Genomic DNA, 19,961 nt, shown 5'->3' on the forward strand with positions numbered 1-19,961 from the left:
CAACCTCTGCAGTCTAATTTTCCTGTTATTCATGAGTTATTCTGAAGTCATGGACCACTCCAAATTTGACCAACTTCAGTCTGTTAGACCTTCAATGTTTAATATAGTAAGTGCAGAGGACTTGGATATTAAAAGGTTTCATCACTTCAATGTTGTTATTTTTAAGGGAAAAGCCAGACAGACTGCAATAAGTGTAAGCCATCTGAGAACATTCACAGAGCAAGTAAAGCAAAAAGAGTAAGTGACGTTAGGAGTTATATCCTGCGCGGATGCATATTGTAATAAATAAAATGAAACTCCCCCGTCGCCTGTCTTCAGCATATATACCACCTTTTCCTAGTTACTATTAGTTCTGGAAAATGGTCACTAGACCTGATATGTCAACTGTTCTCTCTGCACAGATACTGCCAGACCTGAGATTCTCCAGCAATTTCTGTTTTTGATACATATTGTAATGTTGGTCTCTAGGAGAAGAGATCTCTTGCCAGATGTGCTGAATAATTTCACACATTGTAGTTTGTTTAAATGAATTACAGAGTAAACATAGAGGGTTAGCTCTAAATGACAGCTTTGAGTATTAAATTTTAGTAGTTTAAATGATAGTACAAAAATTTCAGTTGCAGTTGCTGAGTTATAGGATTAGATCTTTTTAAGTATGAAAATCAATATTAAACTTCAGAATGGCCTTCGATCTGCATTCTTTCATCAACGTTGTTCAAAGAAATTTATTGACAAGTATAATTGTACTAAGAAATTGTAACGTAGCATTGCACGTGCTATTGCATGTAAATATTGTTAAGACCTACAAAAATGTGCAGGTGACTATCCATTTCACATTCTTCTGATGTATGCACTTCATTATTTTTACAGGTGCCCACTTTCTAGTGGAAGTAAGCAAGCAAGACTTTTAAACTCGTTATTGCAGGAGTGTGTTTTTGATATTCCACCAAATGTGTTGGCAGAAAACATTCATGAAGAAATGAAGATGCAGAGAAACAAACTTCTATTTGATCAATCTGCCACTGGAGGTGCTCTGGTATACTGTCCTTTCTCCAAAGAAGCCAGTTTAGAAGAAGGGTGCCTGATCTATCCTGGCAGCGAATCCATGAGTTTACTGAGTATCCTTTGGGTAAACTTGCTTCATTTGTTCATGATAGTTTGTTGGGGATTGCATTTTACACATTTATTAACTCAAATCCATACCACATTTGTCGTCTATTTCACCACTACACCCAGTCTTTCCACAAAGTAGTGAAAGATGTTGAAATATTTTCTCAATGAGAGCAATATAATCAAAACTCCAATCATGCGCCACCTAAAGGAATAAAAATAGAATGTGCTTGAGAATAAGCACCTCAAGCCATAGGCCACCCTGATTTGCAGCTATATCACAGTTCTTTTACTGCTGGTGGCCAAAATCTTGGGTCTCCCTTCTCTCAGGCACTGTGGGTACACCTACAGCACATGAACTGCAGAGGTTTGAGAAGGTAGCTTACCGCCCCTTTTTCAAGGACAGTTTGGGATGTACAATAAATGTTGCCCTAGCCATTGAGATTTGCATCCTGGGATGAATTTCTTTTCTAAACAAAAATGACCTTTCCTCATAGGATGAGACTCATGATTTTTGGCCTCTCCACGTCAGTAGAAGCTGTCCACGTTGCACTGGAAAGCAAGTACTAAAAATTTGGTTATGGTTAGAATCTGGATTGTCCTAGTGTTTTGCTAGCAGGATTTCTCAGCATTTAATATTAGGGATGTAGGAACAGGAGTAGGCCTGTTAGCTTTTCTACCTGTTCTACCAATTCTGGGATCGTGACTGATCTGAATATTGTGATTCATTTGTACAACTACTTTTTTTTTGAGAGCTTCCTTTTATTGTTTACTATCACATAATAGATATTTTTGTGCTAGTCTACAGAAATGATTGGAATGAGGGTTTTTATAAATATTGAATGATCTTTGTTTTAGTATCCAAATTTTTTGGAGGTATTGAAATGACCATAGATTAAAATGCAAGTAAAATTAATGTTAACGTTCCACCATGGAGTAAATAAAGTACTAAACAATCTATTAATTCAGCTCTTAAGTTGATAAGTATCTTCTGTCCATCATGTTTAGGAAATCTGATGTTCCTCCTTGCATGTACAAGACAATAAAGAGATGCAGGTAGTCATTCTGCTAGAAAAACGATAGTTAATAACAACAGCAGTAACTTGTGTTTTTATAGTGCCTTTAGCAAAATAAAGCCCAGGTTCCTTCAGAAGAATGTTATCAAACAAAATTTGACACCAACCCACACCATGGCATGTAACATCAGATGGCCAAAAGCTTTGTCAAAAAATAGATTTTAAAAATGGCTTAAAGGAGGAAAGCAAGGTATAGAGAAAGGGAACTTTATTGATTGATTTATTGTTGTCACATACACCGAGATACAGTGAAATATGTTGTTTTGTATGCTATACAGGCAGATCGTACCACATAAAGTGCATCAGGGTAGTAGAACAGAGTGCAGAATACAGTGTTACAGCTGCAAGAAGGTGCAGAGAGAGATCAGAATTAACATTTGACAGGTTCCTTCAAAAGTCTGACAACAGCAGGGAAGAAACTGTTCTTGAATCTATTCATGTGTATTCAAACTTTTATATCTTCTGCCTGATGGAAGAGGGTGGAAGAGAGTATAACTGGGAGGGGTCTTTGATCATGTTGGTTGCTTTCCCGAGGCAGTGGGAAGTATTGATGGAGTCAGTGGATGGATGGTTGGTTTGCGTGATGGTCTGAGCCCTCTGTAGAGCAGTTGCTATACCATGCTATGATGCATCCAGATAGGATGCTTTCTGTAGTGCATCTATAAAAATTTAAGAGTCCCTGTGGACATGCGGAATTTCCTTCCTCCTGAGGAAGTAGAGACGTGTTTTCTTGACTGTCACATCCATGTGGGTGGACCAGGACAAATTGTTGGTGATTGTCGCTCCCAGGAACTTGATGCTCTCGACTATCTCCATCTCGGCACCATTCATGCAGACAGGGGTGTGCCCTCCACTCCGCTTCCTGAAGTCAATGACCAGCTTCTTCGTTTTGCTGCTGATGATGGAGAGATTGCTGCCTCTACACCATGCCGCTAAGCACGCAATCTCTCTCATGTCTTCTGTCTCATCGTTGTTTGAGATCCAACCTACGATGGTGGTGTCGTCATCAAACTTGTTAATGGACTTGGGGTGGAATTTGGCCACACAGTCATGTGTATATAAGGAGTATAGTAGGGGGCTGAGTATAGTCTTGCGGGACACCGGTGTTGAGGATTATGGTGGAGGAGGTGTTGTCGCCTATTCTTACTGATTGCAGTCTATGGGTCGGGAAGTCGAGGATCTGGTTACAGAGCGGGGAGCCAAGATCTCGGAGTTTAAAGATGAGTTTGTTTGGAATTATGGTGTTGAAGCGGAGCTGTGAGGCTTTTCCAGAGCTTGGCCCCCTCAGCAACTGAAGAGATAGCTTTAGTGATTAAAACTGGGGATACTCAAGAAGCCAAACTTGGAAAAGTGCAGAGATTCTGCAGGACTGTGGGCCTGGAAGAGTTTAAGCAGATAATGAAGGGGGTAGCCGTGGAAGGTTTGTGAAGCAAGGATGAGAATTTTAAAATCAATATATTGCTTAACCAGGTGATGATGTAGGTCACTGGCCACAGGTGTAATGCGTGAATGAGACTTAGTATGCATTGGCAGTCAAGCTGCAGAGTTTTGAATTGTCTTAAATTTATGGAAGCTAGAACATTTGAGACAGTCAAGGTGTGCAATGAAATAGTCATGTCTAAAGGAAGCAAAGTGATAAATGAAAGATTTCCAGTAAATGAGTGAAGTGATGTTATGAAAATAGAACTGTTGGTTGGTTCGCCGAGCTGACTGGTTTTTGTGAAAATGTTTCATCCTCCTTCTAGACGACATCTTCAGTGCCATCTAGCTTCTGTTGAAGCACAGTTGTTCTGTTCCGTTCTGAATTTATATGGCCTGGTCTGTTACAATGGGTAGTTCTGTTTCTGGTTTTGCTCTAGTGGTATGTAGATGGGGTCTATTTCAACATGTTTAAGGTAACAGTGGTTGAAAACCAGGCTTCCAGAAATTCACGTGCTTGTCTTTGTTTTGCTTGTCCTAGTTCTGTTACGTTAAACTGATGTCCTTCTATGTCGGAGTGAATAGAAATGAGGGAGAGCTGGTCGTGCCGTTTCGCTGTGAGTTGGTGTTCGTGTACCGTGGTGGTATTTTGCTGCGTGGTATTTTGTATATCACATTTGTCCTGCTGTTTCGTCTTTGAGAGTAGCTGGCTTAGTGTGGCTGTTGGTTTGTGTGCTGTCGTTATTCCAAGAGGTCATAGGAGTCTTGTAGTCAGTTCCAATATGTTTCTAATAGAGGGTAGGGGGGCCAGTGTGTTTGGGTGTACAATGTCCTCTTGGTGTTTATTTGCCAGGCATCAGCAGATGAAGCTGTTAGGGTACCCATTGTTTGCAAAGACTTTGTATAGGTGTTCCTCTTCGTTTTTGCATAGCTCCAGGGTGTTGCAGTGTGTTAAAGCTCGTTTAAACAGAGTCTTGACTAAGCAGAACAATGGTGAATTCCTTACCAGTGTATACAGAAAGACTGCACACAGACCAAACTACAACAGTAACCACCCCAGCATCCACAAACAGCTGTGTCAAGGCTCTGTTTAAACGAGCGATAACACACTCCAACACCCTGGACCTATGCAAAAACGAAGAGGAACACCTATACAAAGTCTTTGCAAACAATGTGACAGATGGCCAAGAAACTCTCCACTAGGATACGCGAACACCAACTTGTGGCAAAACAGCATGACCAACTCTCCCTCGTTTCTATTCACTCCGACGTAGAAGGACATCAGTTTAACTGGGACAACATAACAGTACTAGGATAAGGAAAACAAAGACAAGCACGTGAATTCCTGGGAGCCTGATTTTCAACCACTGGTACCATAAACATGTTAAAATAGACCCCATCTAAATATCACTACGGAGCAAAACCGGGAACAGAACTACCCACCTTAACAGACCGGACCATATAAATTCAGAACAGAACAGAACAACAGCGCTTCAACAGAGGCTAGACAGCACTGAAGATGTCACCTAGAAGGAGGACAAAACGTTTGCACAAAAACCAGTCAGCTTGGCGAACCAACCAACAGCTCCAGCCACAACCTAAGCTATAGATCTTCACTAAAGCATTAAAAGAACTGTAGAGTCTCTTGGCAATGGGTTCCAATTTGATTATTGGTTCACTTCCAGACAGCTGTCAGGGAGAGGGCTCAAGTCAGTTAGAAATGGAATCAATGGTGTGGATTGAAGACAATGATTTCCGTTCTCCTGATACGTAGTTGGTGCGTACTGTAGTTATAGTACACCATTCTCCAACAGGAAGGGGAGAATGTTTAAGAGGGCCTTAATGGGTTTAATGGCTACATCTCCAGCAGGTTGCATTGTCCAGATACTGTTAAGCTGCTTTCTTGTTGCTGAATCTGCACAAACTTTGAGAAATGAAGAGTTTTGTGCTTCTAATTTAGAAACATACGCTACTTTATATTTTCCAATGTGGTGAGGGAGGGGAAATAGATAGTGAAAGGTCCACTGGCTCCCATGCCTGCTGTCTCAGCATGGCAAATCGCGCACCAGATGGCCAGGTATTGGTGCAAAGGGGCTGTGCCCCCATTTGAGTGCCAAGGTCAAATGTCATGAAGAAGAGAAGTTGTGCTCAGTAATGGCTATAAATTTAAAGGCCTCTGCTCTTGATCTCTCCTTCCCTCTTATTTCAGGGTGAAGATAATAAATAAGTTATGTCTAAAACCATATCAACGTTGACATTTTCACCAGCAAATGCGCACTCTTCTACATATAGCCATAGTCCCACAGGCCTTTGTGCCACCCATACTGGCATAAAGCTCTTCGAAGCGTTTTCTCATTTGACTCCAGAGTAATGGAGTGAGTTGTAAAAAGTCAAATGCAGTTGGGTTATTAACAGTCTATTGAGCTTGTTAATTATTATTTCAAAATAGTAGGTGGTTCTCTGATTTTCACGCCTGCTTGTCCTCATAATTTAAAGAGACTGATGCAATGACATTGTATTAGTGATCTGATACCATTGCACAGGAGCCAATCCGTTAAAGATAACACAAATGAGGCATGATACTAAAAACAACAAGGGTTATGGAGAGAGTATGGGAAACTGGTTTTGAAGTAGAGGACCAGCTTTGATCACATTGAATGGTGGAGCAGGCTCAGTGGCATCATTCCCTCTAGTAATCTTCCTGCTGCGTGAGCTCCTGAGCCCTGAGTGCAGTAGAGACTTCCAGAATCAGAAGTCAGTACTGTGATTGGCATGCTGATTTTGATTGCCGTGTATGGAGCGTTGGAGCAGCTGCGTCTGTATGCAGCTGAACTGATTGGAGGGAATGTTGCTTGACAGGCTATAAAGCCTACTCCTCCTATTCCTTATCTCTGTGTATGCCAAAAAGAATCATAGACTGAAAGAAAATAATGCAATCTAATACAACTTTCCAACTCTTGATCCAAAATTGGAGAGGAGGAATCATAGTGGTGATATCACTAGACTAGAAATCTGGTGTTCCATACTAATGTTCTGAGGATGTGGGCTGAAATCCTATCATGGCAAATGGGTGAATTGAATTGAATTCTTTAAAAATTTAGAGTTAAGAACTAGTCTGTTGGTGACTGCGTACTCCTTGTCACTTATTATAAATACACATCTATTTTATGAATGCCCTTTACACCATTTAAATATAAAGGATGCAGTAGACCATTCAGCCCGTCGAGCCAGCTGTGCCACTCCATAGAGAAGTAAATCTGCTATCCTTAACTGATATGGCCTACATTTGACACCTGACCCACTGCAATATGTTTAACTGTTAATTACCCTCTGAAATGACCGAGCAAGCCACTAAGGTCAAGGGCAATTGGGATGTTCCATAAATCCAGCCCAGCCAGCCATTGCCATATCCCATTATTGAATTTAAAAAAAAAAAAATTATGACAAGTCAGAGTCCATCCAAATTTTTTTTTAATGCAACGAGCATCTTTGCCTTTACCAGCTTTTCAAGCCGAGTTTCAGATACCCTGTACTGAAAAGTTCTGTTCAACTTCCTTCTACTTCTTGTCTGTCTCTCTGCTAATAGAATTAGGTTCTTCATTGTGCTCAATTCTTAAACTTATAACACACACTGAGGGACAAGGGCATTACATTGACCCAAACTGATGATCTTTACACTGCAGTGAAATCATGATGAGATCTGCCAAAAACACACATTAAATTGAGCTATAAGATAGACAAGAAGGCCCCAACGTAATCTAAATTGCCTACACGTGCTGTATATCAAAACAGAACCCCAAATGGAAACAGTAAATAGATGAAAAATGTCTTTGTTTTTGTTTATTTTCCCACACCTTATAGTGCTCTGACCATCCATCACTGCAAGTGAATTCTTTGTGGATCAGCCTCTTTGCCGGGGTGATTTCCCCTTTCCTGCAGGATTGGCTTGCTCTGAGCTCCATGATTTCACTTGTGTGACCTAACTCCATTCCAGTTGGTTGGCCTGGTCATATGACAATCTTGTGCAAGTTTGGCGAATCCAGAGTTACCAATAGAAAGCTTTGGTTTATCGTAGAATTCTGTTAGATTTGCTGTTCAACTGGCTGGCAACATTAATGCAACCTGCAGAAATTTGTGTTATACAAGTGTCATAATTTCACCATACTGAGAGTTTTGTTTGTTTTAAGCAAAAGTGCCCTTTTATCCAGAGGTTCTTGCTTCTTAACTTGAAAGTCTTGACAGCTACTGTTTGGGATAGACTTGTACCAAGTAATTTTTAATATGTCAGTGTAACAAGTGAGTCGCTTGTGTTATTTCTATTTAATTAGTGGTTTTTATTTGCTTGAAATGTAGATACATTTTTCTCAACTTTCTGAAGATCTCTTCAGAGCTGAGACTTTAAGTCTGTTAGTATGAGGTGCACAGAAAGTAGCAAAGAATTACTGTTGTAAACTTTGAAGAAATATCACGCAAAGCAAAAATAGAACCTACTCGAGTATTACCATTATTTTTATAAAACTGTGGCTTTAGTGACCGATGGTACACAAAAAGAAAGTATGGAATTTGCGAAAGGGCTATATTTTTAAAATATGTTAAGTTCCTTAATTTGCCTCTGTCAGACTTTCGCAAAATCGCATTGGGTCTTGATGAACGTAAAATGCCCAAATTGAATATGAAATTTAAACCAGTGAAGTTTAAATTAAATAGTAGAATCCATCAAATAAATTCCAGTACAGTTGAAGAAGAAGGTAACTGCTGACGCAAACTACTGAGATCTGTAACATTGCATATCACTTCAATTTTAAATAGAAAGAATTTACATTTGTACAGCAGCTCGTGATGTCCCAAAACATTTCACATAAGGTAGTCATTGTCCAAATGCAGGGCTTCAGTTTGGGGCAGCTAATTTATGCACAACTGAGTTCAAAAAAGAGTAATGTTGTTCTAGTACTTGCTGAGGAGTAAATATTGACCAAGGTATTAGGAGACCCTCCTATTTTCTTTCAATATTACAGTGGTGCCATTTAAGTCCATCTGAGAGTCTCAATAAATATCTTATCTGAAAGACACTATCCTTTAGAACAGCATTGAAGTATCAGCCTTTATTAAATGTCCAAATCTTTAGAGTGGGTTTTATCATAGTGAGTAAGTAATAAAGGCTAATTCAGCAGGAAACCTCCTTTAATTGATTTATTTCCATCTTTTGGGAGTTCTGGGCCAATTCCATGGAAAAAAGCCAGTATCTGTTCACGCTTGTATTTTTTAATTCAGTTGCATATTTTCAAAGTACTCTCTTTAGTTGCTTACTTTAATTGGTCACATAATTATAATGGCAAAACCACTCTGTCCCATTCAGCTCGTGCTGTAGGCTCAGGTGGTTGACAGGGACAGAAGTAGGTCACTGTTAGTAAATCTACTGGATAATGAAGAATAATTGTATGCATCAGTGACAGTTTATTTTTCAATTTTAAAACTTTGTTTCAATTTGTTTAGTCTGTTAATACTTCATTTTTATTCTCCAATTTTCCGAATGACAGTTTTTGTAGGGGTTCGGTCTGACTATCATTGTGGAGCATGGAAACTCTCCCAAGATGTGAATCCATCTATCCTCCAGGTAGTTCAGGTGGACAATATTGCTACTTGCATTAACGTCAGGTAAGAATTAAGTTCTCAATGTTTTATTTAGTAGATCATACTGCTGCTTAAAATGCTAATATTTTGATTTAAATGCTTATATACAGAATATGTAACATAAACCTATTGGGTCATGCAAATCTGTTTTCCTGTTGTTGGGTGACATTGTAGTACATGAGATTGGAACTTTTTGCAAGTTTGCAGGATGAACACCTTTACAAAGTGGTTGTCTCTGATGAGAAACCGAGTAAGTTGGACCTGTACGTTCTGAAGTTTAGAAGAATGGGGGTGATCTCATTGAAACATTCTGAAGGTGATTGATATGGTAGATTCTGAGAGATTGTTTCTGCAGTTGCAGAAACAAGAACATGGGCACATCCTCAGGATAAGGGGTCAATTATTTTGGACTGAGCTTGGAAAAATGTTTGATGTCTGATTCCACCTTTAAGGACTGCATTATGAAAAATAGGCCCATGTTTTTATTTTTCAGACTTAAAAAGGGGGAGAGTAAATTGTGGCATTGTAGAAGAACATAAATCCAAAATATTGGCCTGACCTTTCATCATGGCAGAATCTCTGGGCTTGATCACCTTGATGTTTTAGTGCAGTCCATTCTGACCATTAGTCAGCCTGATCACCCATGGACTGAAAATCTGGTATCCAGGCAACCATTTTTAAAGGTTGGTTTGCAGTGTCAGAATTTCCCCATCTCTGAGCACCTGATCTGGGAGCAAATAACCAAGCCATTATTTCCTCTCAGCTGATAGTTGGACTGTAATAGATTCAAACTAGTAAAAGGCAAAGACGTGAAATTGTCGTCCAGATGGATTACAAAGAGGAACTGTTTAAAATACAGTCAGATGCAATCATTGGATTGTTATAAAAAGTCCTGCGGGCTAGATAATTAAGTTAGGCTAAATTGCTTTCCTCGTTAGTTTTGCAAAATTTTCTTTGCTATCATTTTAATTCAGGCCTTCAAGTATATATAGGCTAGTTTACTTACAATGTGAACACAGACTGGAGGACAGTAGATCAAGCATTTTAGGAATTCCCAAAATGCAGGTCACAAAATCCCAAGGTTTGTGAAGAGATTTTGGAGCTGCGTAGCCTGAAACAGCAATCAGCTGTCATGGAGCTTGGACTGATTCCTGACTGCAAGATGGCCCTGTTAAATGCTTTTACACTACAACCTCTACAGTCCAGAATATTTTGGAACTAAAAGTGAGATGGAAAAATACACCTTTTTCTATGATGGGCCTGGTCTAATTAACTATTTTCCAAGATCCAATTGCTGCTACAAAAAATGCCGCGTAAATGTAGTTTTTCAGTTTTTGTTGGCGAAACCCATCCTTTTTATCAACTCCCCACCATGCTCAATTCATGTTCTGCCATCCGTCAGTGAAAAACTAAAGACTTTGTCTGCTCAGCAGCTGAAACATCACCCCACTCCATGGCAGCTGAAGCACCCTTTCCCTCATCCTCCCTGCCCTCCACCCAACAACTACCCCACTATTAAACGGCTAAAGTCACTCATTCATGTCAAACTGCACCATCCGTCCCTACTTCTACCACCCTCATTCTCTCCAGTAACTGAAGCTTTCCCCCATTCCTCAATTGAAGCCCTAACTCACCCTTGGCAACTGAAACTCCTGCCAGTTGTGCTGGCCAAGAAGTAAAGTCCTCTCTTCCCTCAGCAACTGAAGCCCTCAACTCCTCCACCCCTTTAAACCCTGATGTGACGCATAACAATGAAATTCCACTCCCAAAATCTAAAGTCTCTTCCCCTACCCCGCTATCATTAATCAGTACTTTATTTTAATCATACTGTATCATTTTAAAGTTTCATTTTACAATTAAATTTAGATTCCTTACACAAGGATATTTTGGCCAAAGACTGAACTTTTTGCAGTGGTTTCCTCTTGTTGTTAATTGTTTTATTTCTGCTGTATGTTTAGCTGTCTTGGGATGTTAAGATATAAAATTGGTAACTGAGTAGGGTTAGTTTAAGATAAAGCAGAACCCAGGGACTCTTTATTCCAAATTTTGCAAAATAACTGACTTGGGACTGTTTAATCCTACCCTTTTGTTTCTAGAAGGTCAATGTTACAGCATTTATTACTCAATGTTTTTTAATGGCTTTTTACTTTTAGATTCTTGCATGACTAAAATAAAGAACTGTTCAGAAGTAATGCTTGATAACCTTTCTAGTCCAGAATTTCCAAATCTGGAATTTTATTGAGCCGACCCAGGACTTTTCATTTAATTGTTCAGACTGTGGAACAGATCAGGAAGGCATGTGGGCTCACTTGACCTTTAGAATGAGAGTAGAAAATGGCAGATGATGGAGTGGATGTAGTGACTGTTAATATGGGAAAGCTCAATATATGTTTACAAAGCCATTCAGCTTTTCTCTTCAACCTTGGTAGGCTATTTTTCCATCTCACTTTTAGTTCCAAAATATTCTGGACTGGAGAGGTTGTAGTGTAAAAGGGATAACAAGAAAAGTCCTGAAATATTTTACAGTAATCTGTCCTTTCTATCTCAGCCCTCATGTCCCTGGAGAGCTGGTGATTGCCAGTGAGTGTGGAACCGCGTACCTCTGGATTTTAGACAAAGGGTAAGATGCTATTAAAATTCTTTCATAGCTGAAAATGAATTGTATAAAATTTCTAACCGAAAGAACTGCAGGTACTGTAAATCAGGAACAAAAACAAAGTTGCTGGAAAAGCTCAGCAGATCTGGCAGCATCTGTGAAGAAAAAAAATCAAAGTTAACGTTTCAGGTCCGTTGATCCTTCCTGTTCTGAGGAAGGGTCACTGGACCCGAAATGTTAACTCTGATTTGTTTCTTCACAGATGTTGCCAGACCTGCTGAGCTTTCCCAGCAACTTTGTTTTTGAATACAAATTCTTACGGGATGTGGATATTGCTGGTGAGGCTCGTATTTGTTGCCCATCCCTGTTTGCTCTTCAACTGATTTGCTCTCTAGATCGTTTCAGAGGGCAGTTAAGAGTCAACCACATTTTTTTGGATCTGGAGTCACATGTACGCCAGCCTGGGTAAGGATGGCAGATTTGCTTCCCTAAAGGACATTGGTGAACCACATGGGTTTTTTACGACAATTGACAATTCAGCTATATTTTCCTAAATTCCACATGTTAGTAAATGGCGAAATCTGAATTCAATATGGTTGGAGTCAAACCCATGTCTCCAGAGTTTTAGCCTGGACTCTATTCCTAGTCTAGTGACATTACCACCATGCCACCACCTCCCCTCTGAATAATAATCTTGATCAAAATACTAAACAGAGCAAAACTTTCATTGAGTTGCAATTATAGTATCTTTTGTTACTGTGCTTATCTATCTAGTGGTGATATATCAAACCAAATGTTTACCAACTAAAGACATTTTTATACTAATACCAAACAGTTAGTTAATCCCAGAGTTTGACTATCTTGGTCAAATTTGAAATACATATAGCGGCTAGGAGTGAAACATAATGTTGGCTACTGAGAAATTGTACAGAAAGGTTTATTGGAAAGCAAGATTGAATTCGCTATTTGGGTTATAATCTAGCAATACAACTTTCTAATTGCTGGTTTTAATTTGCCAGACATTATGTATTTTGGGCAGCAGTTATCTGATTTCAGCAATATTTGCATAAATCGATAATCAGAATTTTCAGTTTCTTTTTACATCAAATGTTTCCTTTTTTTATTGTCCTATCTAATGCTTCTTTTGTAAAAAAAAAAGTGAACACACTCTTTAATGAGAGGAATTTAAGAAGGATATTGCTGCATGCCCTTATAAAAGGCGATGTGTCATTTCTTGTTTTTTTTTTAAGCTGCACCAGCTGCTATCTGTTGAATCTCTAAAAGTGTTTAATTTGACCTGCATCAAAGGATGGGAGATCTCATGGCTCAGTGGTAATATGCCTGCCTCTGGTCAGACACTCCTGGTTCAAGTCCTGCTCTAATGCTTGTTGATCATGGAAGGAGTGTTCACAACACAACCAAAGAAATTGATAATTAATCTGCTAATCCATCCAACATGTCTATGCAGGCATAAAAACTGGAGAGATTCTGGTCAGTGATGATTGATGTGGAGTGGTGCCCATTCAAGTTATAACAACTTTTCTATAAAACAGAGAGAGAGAGATGCCTACCAAAACATAAAACTATAGAACAAATCTTGAAGGAGAATGCAATAATTTTGCCTAATCCTCAATGTTAGTGCCGCATCCTCTGGTGCAGCCTTTAAAAGATTTTCTTTTTTTCACCCATGGGACATAGGTATCGCTGACTGGTTGGCATTTATTGCTTATTCCTAGTTGCCCTTGAGATGGTGATGGTGACCTGACTCCTTGAACTGCTGCAGTCCATGTGCTGTAGGTACACCCACAATGCTTTCAGAGAGGGAATTCCAGGTTTTGGACCCAGTGACAGTGAAGGAACAGCTATGTATTTCCAAGTCCTGTTCGTGTGTGGCTTACAGGGGAGCTCCCATCTGTCTGCTGCCCCTGTCCTTCTAGATGGAAGTGGTCATGGTTTTGGAAGGCGCTCTCTAAGGATCTTTGGTGAATTTCTACAGGGCATCTTATAGATTAGTGGTGGAGGGAATGGATATTTATGGATATGGTGCCAATCAAGCGGGCTACTTTATCCTGGATGGTGTCAAGTTTCTTAAATGTTGTTGGAGCTGCATCCATCCAGGCAAGTAGGGGGTATGCCATCACAGTCCTGACATGTGCCTTATAGATGGTGGACAGGCTTTGGGGAATCAGGAGGTGAACTGCTCTTGTAGCCATTGTATTTATATAGCGAGTCCACTTGAGTTTCTGGTCAATGATAACCCCCAGGATGTTGATAGTGGAGGATTCAAAGTGATGGTAACACCATTGAATGTCAGGGAGCAGTGGTTAGATTGTCCATTATTAGAGATAGTCATTGACTGGCATTTGAGAGGTGCAAATGTTACTTGCCACTTGTCAGCTCAAGCCTGAATGTTGTCCAGATCTTGTTGCATTTAAACATGGACTGCTTCAGTATTTGAGGAGTTGTGAATGGTGCAGAGCATTGTGCAATCATCATTGAACATCCCCACTTCTGACCTTTATGGTGGAGGGAATGTCATTGCTGAAGATAATTGGGCCTAGGATGCTATCCTGAGGAACTTTTGCAGAGATATCCTGGAGCTGCGATGACTGACTCCTAACAACCACAACCGTCTTCCTATGTGCTAGGTATGACTCCAACCAATGGAGAGTTTGCTGCTGATTCTCATTGATTCCAGTTTTGCTAGGGCTACTTGATGCCACACTCTTGTCGAATGCGTGTCAAGAGCTGTTGCTGTCTCCTCACCTCTAGAATTGAACAAATTTGTCCATGTTTGAACCAGGGCTATAGTGCCGTCAGGAGTAGCCCATCTCCAAACTGTGTCGCTGAGTAGATTGTTCCTGAGCAGGTGCTGCTTGAAAGCACTGTTGACACCTTCTTTTGAGAGTAGACTAATTGGGTGGTAATTGGCTGGATTGGTTTTGTCCTGCTTTTTCCATGCTGGACATACCTGGATGATTTTCTATATTGTTGGGTAGATGTAAGTGTTGTAACTGTATGGAAGCACTTGGCTAAGGGAGTGGCAAGTTCTAGAGCACAAGTCTTCAATGCGATTGCCAGAATGATGTCAGGGCTTATAGTCTTTGCAGAATCCAATGCCTCCAACTATTTATTGATATCATTGAGTGAATTGAATTGACTGAAGACTGCTATCTGTGACGCTGGGACCACTGAAAGTGGCCAAGGTGGATCATCCACTTGGCACTTCTGACTGAAGATTGCTGTGAATGCTTCAGTCTTATTCTTTTGCACTCATGTGTTGGTCTCTGCCATCATTGAGAGTGAAGATATTTGTGGAGCCGTCTCCTCCTCCAGTGAATTGTTTAATTATCCACTACCATTCACGACTGGGTGTGGCAAGACCGCAGAGCTTAGATCTCTTCTGTTGATTGTAGGATCACTTTGCGCTGTCGGTCACTTGCTGATAGCTTTAAAAAGTGATCTGTTTATTTGAGGGCTGGGGTGGTGTTAGGCATGATGTTTCCTTCCCTTCCCTTTCAGTCATGTCTTGTAAAATCTGATACTGTGATGTGTTTAAAAATGCAGCTAAATGGTACTTGCTTAGCAGACTAATATACATGTGTCCGTTGAAGGAATCTTCTATCATTCATTTTCATTTTCTTTCTTTATTAAAATGCCATCAGCCTTCGTAAAATTCGAAAGGAAACGGATAACCTCTATTTTAATGCCCAGTTGCCTTGGAGATGGTGTGACTTCACAGCTCACCCACGAGTCTATATGTATGCGGACAGAACTGGGCTTGATTTAACCGATGTAAGGGTAGGTACATGTTTTTTTAAAACGATTTAGAACTCATAGGACTTAAGTTGATGAATATTCTGTATTTTCAAAAATGATTATAGTTTGCTCTTTCCCTATTTCCTTCACCTCCAAGTGAGACGTGTATCTATTGGAGTTTAGCATGTGAAGATAACAGGAGTTTTTTAGTGCACATGCAGTTATTATTCTTTTGGTTCACTACTGTATCTCTGGTGTTTTATGGAAAGCTTTGTGCAGAAGTAATTCAAATGTCCAAAAACCAGAACTTCAGCCATTGTGGATGGCCATGTGAGTCTAACAATAGATGTTGGCAGCTGGCAGCACCAACTAAAATATTTTACAAAAAACACATAAACCGATTGTTGTTAAACAGTTATTGAAAATTTGAGTTTGCCTTGGCTGCTTTCTTGGGTTCAGATATATTGGTCACTCCTGTAAAAGATCCGAGTGTCTTTCTTTTTAAACAGAAGTTGATTCAATCTTGCATTGTAATGACGGTGTGATAACAAAACTCAGGAGTGGAAGTGGATACTCATGGCTTTTATAAGTGTGCACCTTTGCTCTCTTCAAAGGGAAACTTGATGAGATGAGATCAAATGCAAATCATTAAATTTTTTCAATTCACAGATAACTGTAAGAGTAAGAATTGTGATAAGTTTCACTTAGTTCAGTCATTTGTTTGATTTTGCGTAATATGGAGCAGTAAATATCAGCAGACGCTGCTATGAAAACACGATATTAGAAATATTTGTTCCGAAATGGTGACTTTTTAAATGCTGAAATATGACCACTGTACACCATCTATTTTTGCTACCATAGTGTTTTACTCCCATCTGTTTATTAAAATTCATTGAGTTTGGGTTTTGCTAGGCCCACTAAGCTCTGAACGCTATTACAACCTTGATCTAACATGGACAAAAGGGCTAAATTCCACAGGGAAAGTAAGGGTGTTTGCTCTTGATGTGAAGGCAGAATTTGACTGAATATGACATCAAGGAGCCCTAGCCTAGGTAGAGTAATTACGAATCAGAGAGGGGTGGGGGGGTCACTCTCTGCTGGCATCTCATCCCCAGGACGTCACTGCAGGAGTTCCTCAGAGTAGTGTCCTAGTTCCAACCATCTGCAGCTTCATTAATGATCTTCCCTCTATCGTAAATTCAGAGGTGTAGATTTGTTACTTTTCAGATTCTGAAGCAGACAGTATCCGAATGCAGAGAGATTGAGACAGTATCCAAGCTTGGACTGATACTTTACTGAGGTGCTAGGCAATGGCCATCTCCAACAATCTAGCAATTGCCCCTTGACATTCAATGGCTATACCATTGCTGATTCCCCTGCTATCAATCATGGAAGTTTCTACTGATCAGTCACATAAATATAGTGGCTACAAGAACAGGTCAGAGACTGGGAATTCTCCAGCAAGTAATTCACCACCTGACTCCCCAAAGCCTGTCCACCATCTACAAGGCACAAGTTAGGACTGTGATGGAATATTCTTTACTTGCTTGGATGAGTGCAGCTCAAGCAGTACTCAAGAAACTAGATACCATACAGGACAAAGCAGTCTACTTTCCCTGATATGCCAGGTTGTTCAGTGAGACAAGGGAAGAAATAGCAGGGGCACATGCAAAAATTTTCAATTCCTTTCTGCTAAAGAACTGAAAGACAGCCAATGTAGTACCATTATTCAAAAAGAGAGAAACTAGAAAACTACAGACCAGTTAGTCTAACCTTGGTGGTGGGGAAACTCTTGGAAGCAATTCTGAAGGGCAGAATTAATCTGCATTTGGAGGGGCAGGCATTAATCACAAACAGTCGGAATGATTTTGTTAAGGGGGGATCAGGTCTGACCAACTTGATTTAATTTTTTGAAGAGGTGATCAGGTATGTAGATGAGGGTAATGCATTTGATACAATTATATATATACTTGGACTTCAGCAAAACTTTTGATAAGACTGATAACAAAGGTAAGACCCAGTGGTATCTAAGAAAATTTTGGCAACTTGGATCCACAATTGACTGAGTGCCAGAATGCAAAGGGTGATAGTTGAGGGGTGTTTTTCTGACTGGAAGTTTGTGACTAGTGGGGCCCTGCAGCGGTTAGAGTTTGGGCCCATGCTATTTGTCATTTATATAAATGGTTCAGACTTTGCAATAATGTGGGAGGATTGAGCAGTCAGTTCACAGACAGTACAAAATTTGGTGGGGTGACACAAAATGAGGATGATAGCCTTCAGTTAAAGGAGGATATGGATGGGCTGGTCAGGTGGCCTGATCAATGGCAAATGGAATTCAGTCCAGATAACTGCGGGATGTTGCATTTGGGCAGGACAACCAAGGCAAGGGAATACATGACGAATAGCGGGACCCTGGGAATCACCAAGGATCACATGCACATTGGCGTGCGTGTCCACTGGTCCCTTAAGCTATCGGGTCAGGTGGATAGAGTGGTTAAGAAGGTATATGGGATACTTGCTTTTATTAGTCAAGGTATTGAGTTCACGAGCAGGGAGGTGATGCTGGAACTGTATAAAATGTTGGTTAGGCCACAGCTGGAGCAATGTGTGCAGTTCTGGAATCTATATTATAGGAGAGGTGTGATAGCACTGGACAGGGTGCAGAGGAAATTCACCAGTGGGTGCCTGGGCTGAAGAATTTCCGTTATTAAGCCTGGGGCTGTTCTCCTTGGAGCAAAGGAGATTGACATTTATAAAATTAAGAGGGCCCTAGATAGGGTAGACAGGAAGAAACTTTTTCCCTTGATGAAGTGGTCAATGACCAAGAGCTTAAAAAATTAAGGGGCAAAAGGTTTAGAGATGTGCAGAAAATCTTTTTCATCCAGAGGGTGATGGGAATCTGGAGCTCACTGACTGTAAAGGTAGTGGAGGCAGATGTCAAGGCATACAAGTCTATGGGCTGAATGCTGGAAAATTAGAATAATTAGGTGATTGTTTTTTCTTGATGTGGACATGATGGACTGAAGGGTCTTTTTCTGTGCTTTTGATCTATGTGTCGCTAAGACAACTGACATACAGTGGCAGCAGTGTGTACCATCTACAAGATATACTACAACAACTCACCAGGGCTCCTTAGACAGTGCCTTCCTCCTGGAAGGGCAAGGGCAGCAGATTCATGGGAACACAACCATCTGCAAGTTCCCATTTAAGTTGTATACAATCCCGACATGTAACTAAATCGCCATTCCTTCACTGTCCCATTGTAACAGCTCTATGGGTGTACCTAGCCTTCATGGACTGCAGCAGTTCAATGAGGCAGCTCACTACCACTTTCCTGAGGGCAGCTTGAGAAAGGCAATAATGCTGGCTGGGCCAGTGATGCCCACATCTGTGAGTGAATAATAAAACTAAAGCCTTAGTACTCTATATTGCTCAAGCGTATTACACATCATTATCTATCTGAACATCATTGTCTAATTCTAAAATTCTTTTCAATATGCACTTTTAGTCTGGTGAGGCCTGTGACCAAACCTTGTTTAAGATAGGAGCGACTGCTGACTGTCAAAAAGGTGAACGTGTAATTCTTCCTAAACATCTACAAGATATAAATCCATACCATTATCTTATTACCACCCAGGTTTGTGCTCTTAAATCTTTTTTGTTTTTGGTTATCTGATTTTGTTTGCTTCTTTGACAATCTATTAGTTAAAAGGAAATGAACACGTTATCTTTGAGTCATTAGAGCTATTGTTTTATGCATGAGACTTTAAACTAAACTCCTGTGTGCCTATTCAGTTAACATTAAGATACCATGTCTAAATGCCAAGACGAAAATGAATTCTAGTATCCTGACCAAAAGTCCTTCCTCAACTGGTTATTTATCTTATTTGCTGTTCATGAACACTTTGCTGTGTACCTGCTGCTGTGTTTACCCACAAAAGACTAACTGTACATGAAAATTAATTCATTGTTTGTGAGGCTGTCTCGAGAAGACTATATAAATTTTCTTTATCTCCCCCAGTTGATTAGTTTCTTAAACTGTTTCTTCGTACTCGCGTACATATGCACAAGCACATACATCTACACATATTCCTCTTGTTTTTTGTACTATGGAGCGAAAGGATGTTGAAATTTCTTAAATGAGTAGGAAAAAAGAAACAAATTATTTTTCAGAATTGCAGGTGATGTTCAATCATTGGTTGGAAGTGGACGCTGTGGTTGAACTTCAGTTCCATAAGATCATAAAATGTATTTGGTAGTCGTCATTTAATGAGATCATCGCTGATCTGATAATCCTCAAATCGACTTTCCTGCCTTCTCTCCATAACTCTTCATTCCCTTGCTGATTAAAATCTGTCTATCTCAGTCTT

At 40.0% G+C, this 19,961-nt stretch overlaps 1 protein-coding gene across 1 annotated transcript in view; it reads left to right on the forward strand.

Annotated features, from left to right (window-relative positions):
* The window catches only part of taf1c (TATA-box binding protein associated factor, RNA polymerase I subunit C), a 40,405-nt gene that overhangs the window by 12,416 nt on the left and 8,028 nt on the right, over positions 1-19,961 (forward strand). Inside the window, exons 5-11 of the mRNA XM_048596877.1 lie at positions 167-237; positions 871-1,118; positions 8,225-8,353; positions 9,143-9,260; positions 11,785-11,856; positions 15,498-15,627; positions 19,100-19,228. Of these exons, the coding sequence (XP_048452834.1) occupies positions 167-237; positions 871-1,118; positions 8,225-8,353; positions 9,143-9,260; positions 11,785-11,856; positions 15,498-15,627; positions 19,100-19,228 (897 nt within the window). The remainder of the gene's footprint in view (positions 1-166; positions 238-870; positions 1,119-8,224; positions 8,354-9,142; positions 9,261-11,784; positions 11,857-15,497; positions 15,628-19,099; positions 19,229-19,961) is intronic.

The sequence above is a fragment of the Rhincodon typus genome, chromosome 1 (genome assembly GCF_021869965.1).
Source record: "Rhincodon typus isolate 14 chromosome 1, sRhiTyp1.1, whole genome shotgun sequence".
NCBI lineage: Eukaryota > Metazoa > Chordata > Chondrichthyes > Orectolobiformes > Rhincodontidae > Rhincodon > Rhincodon typus.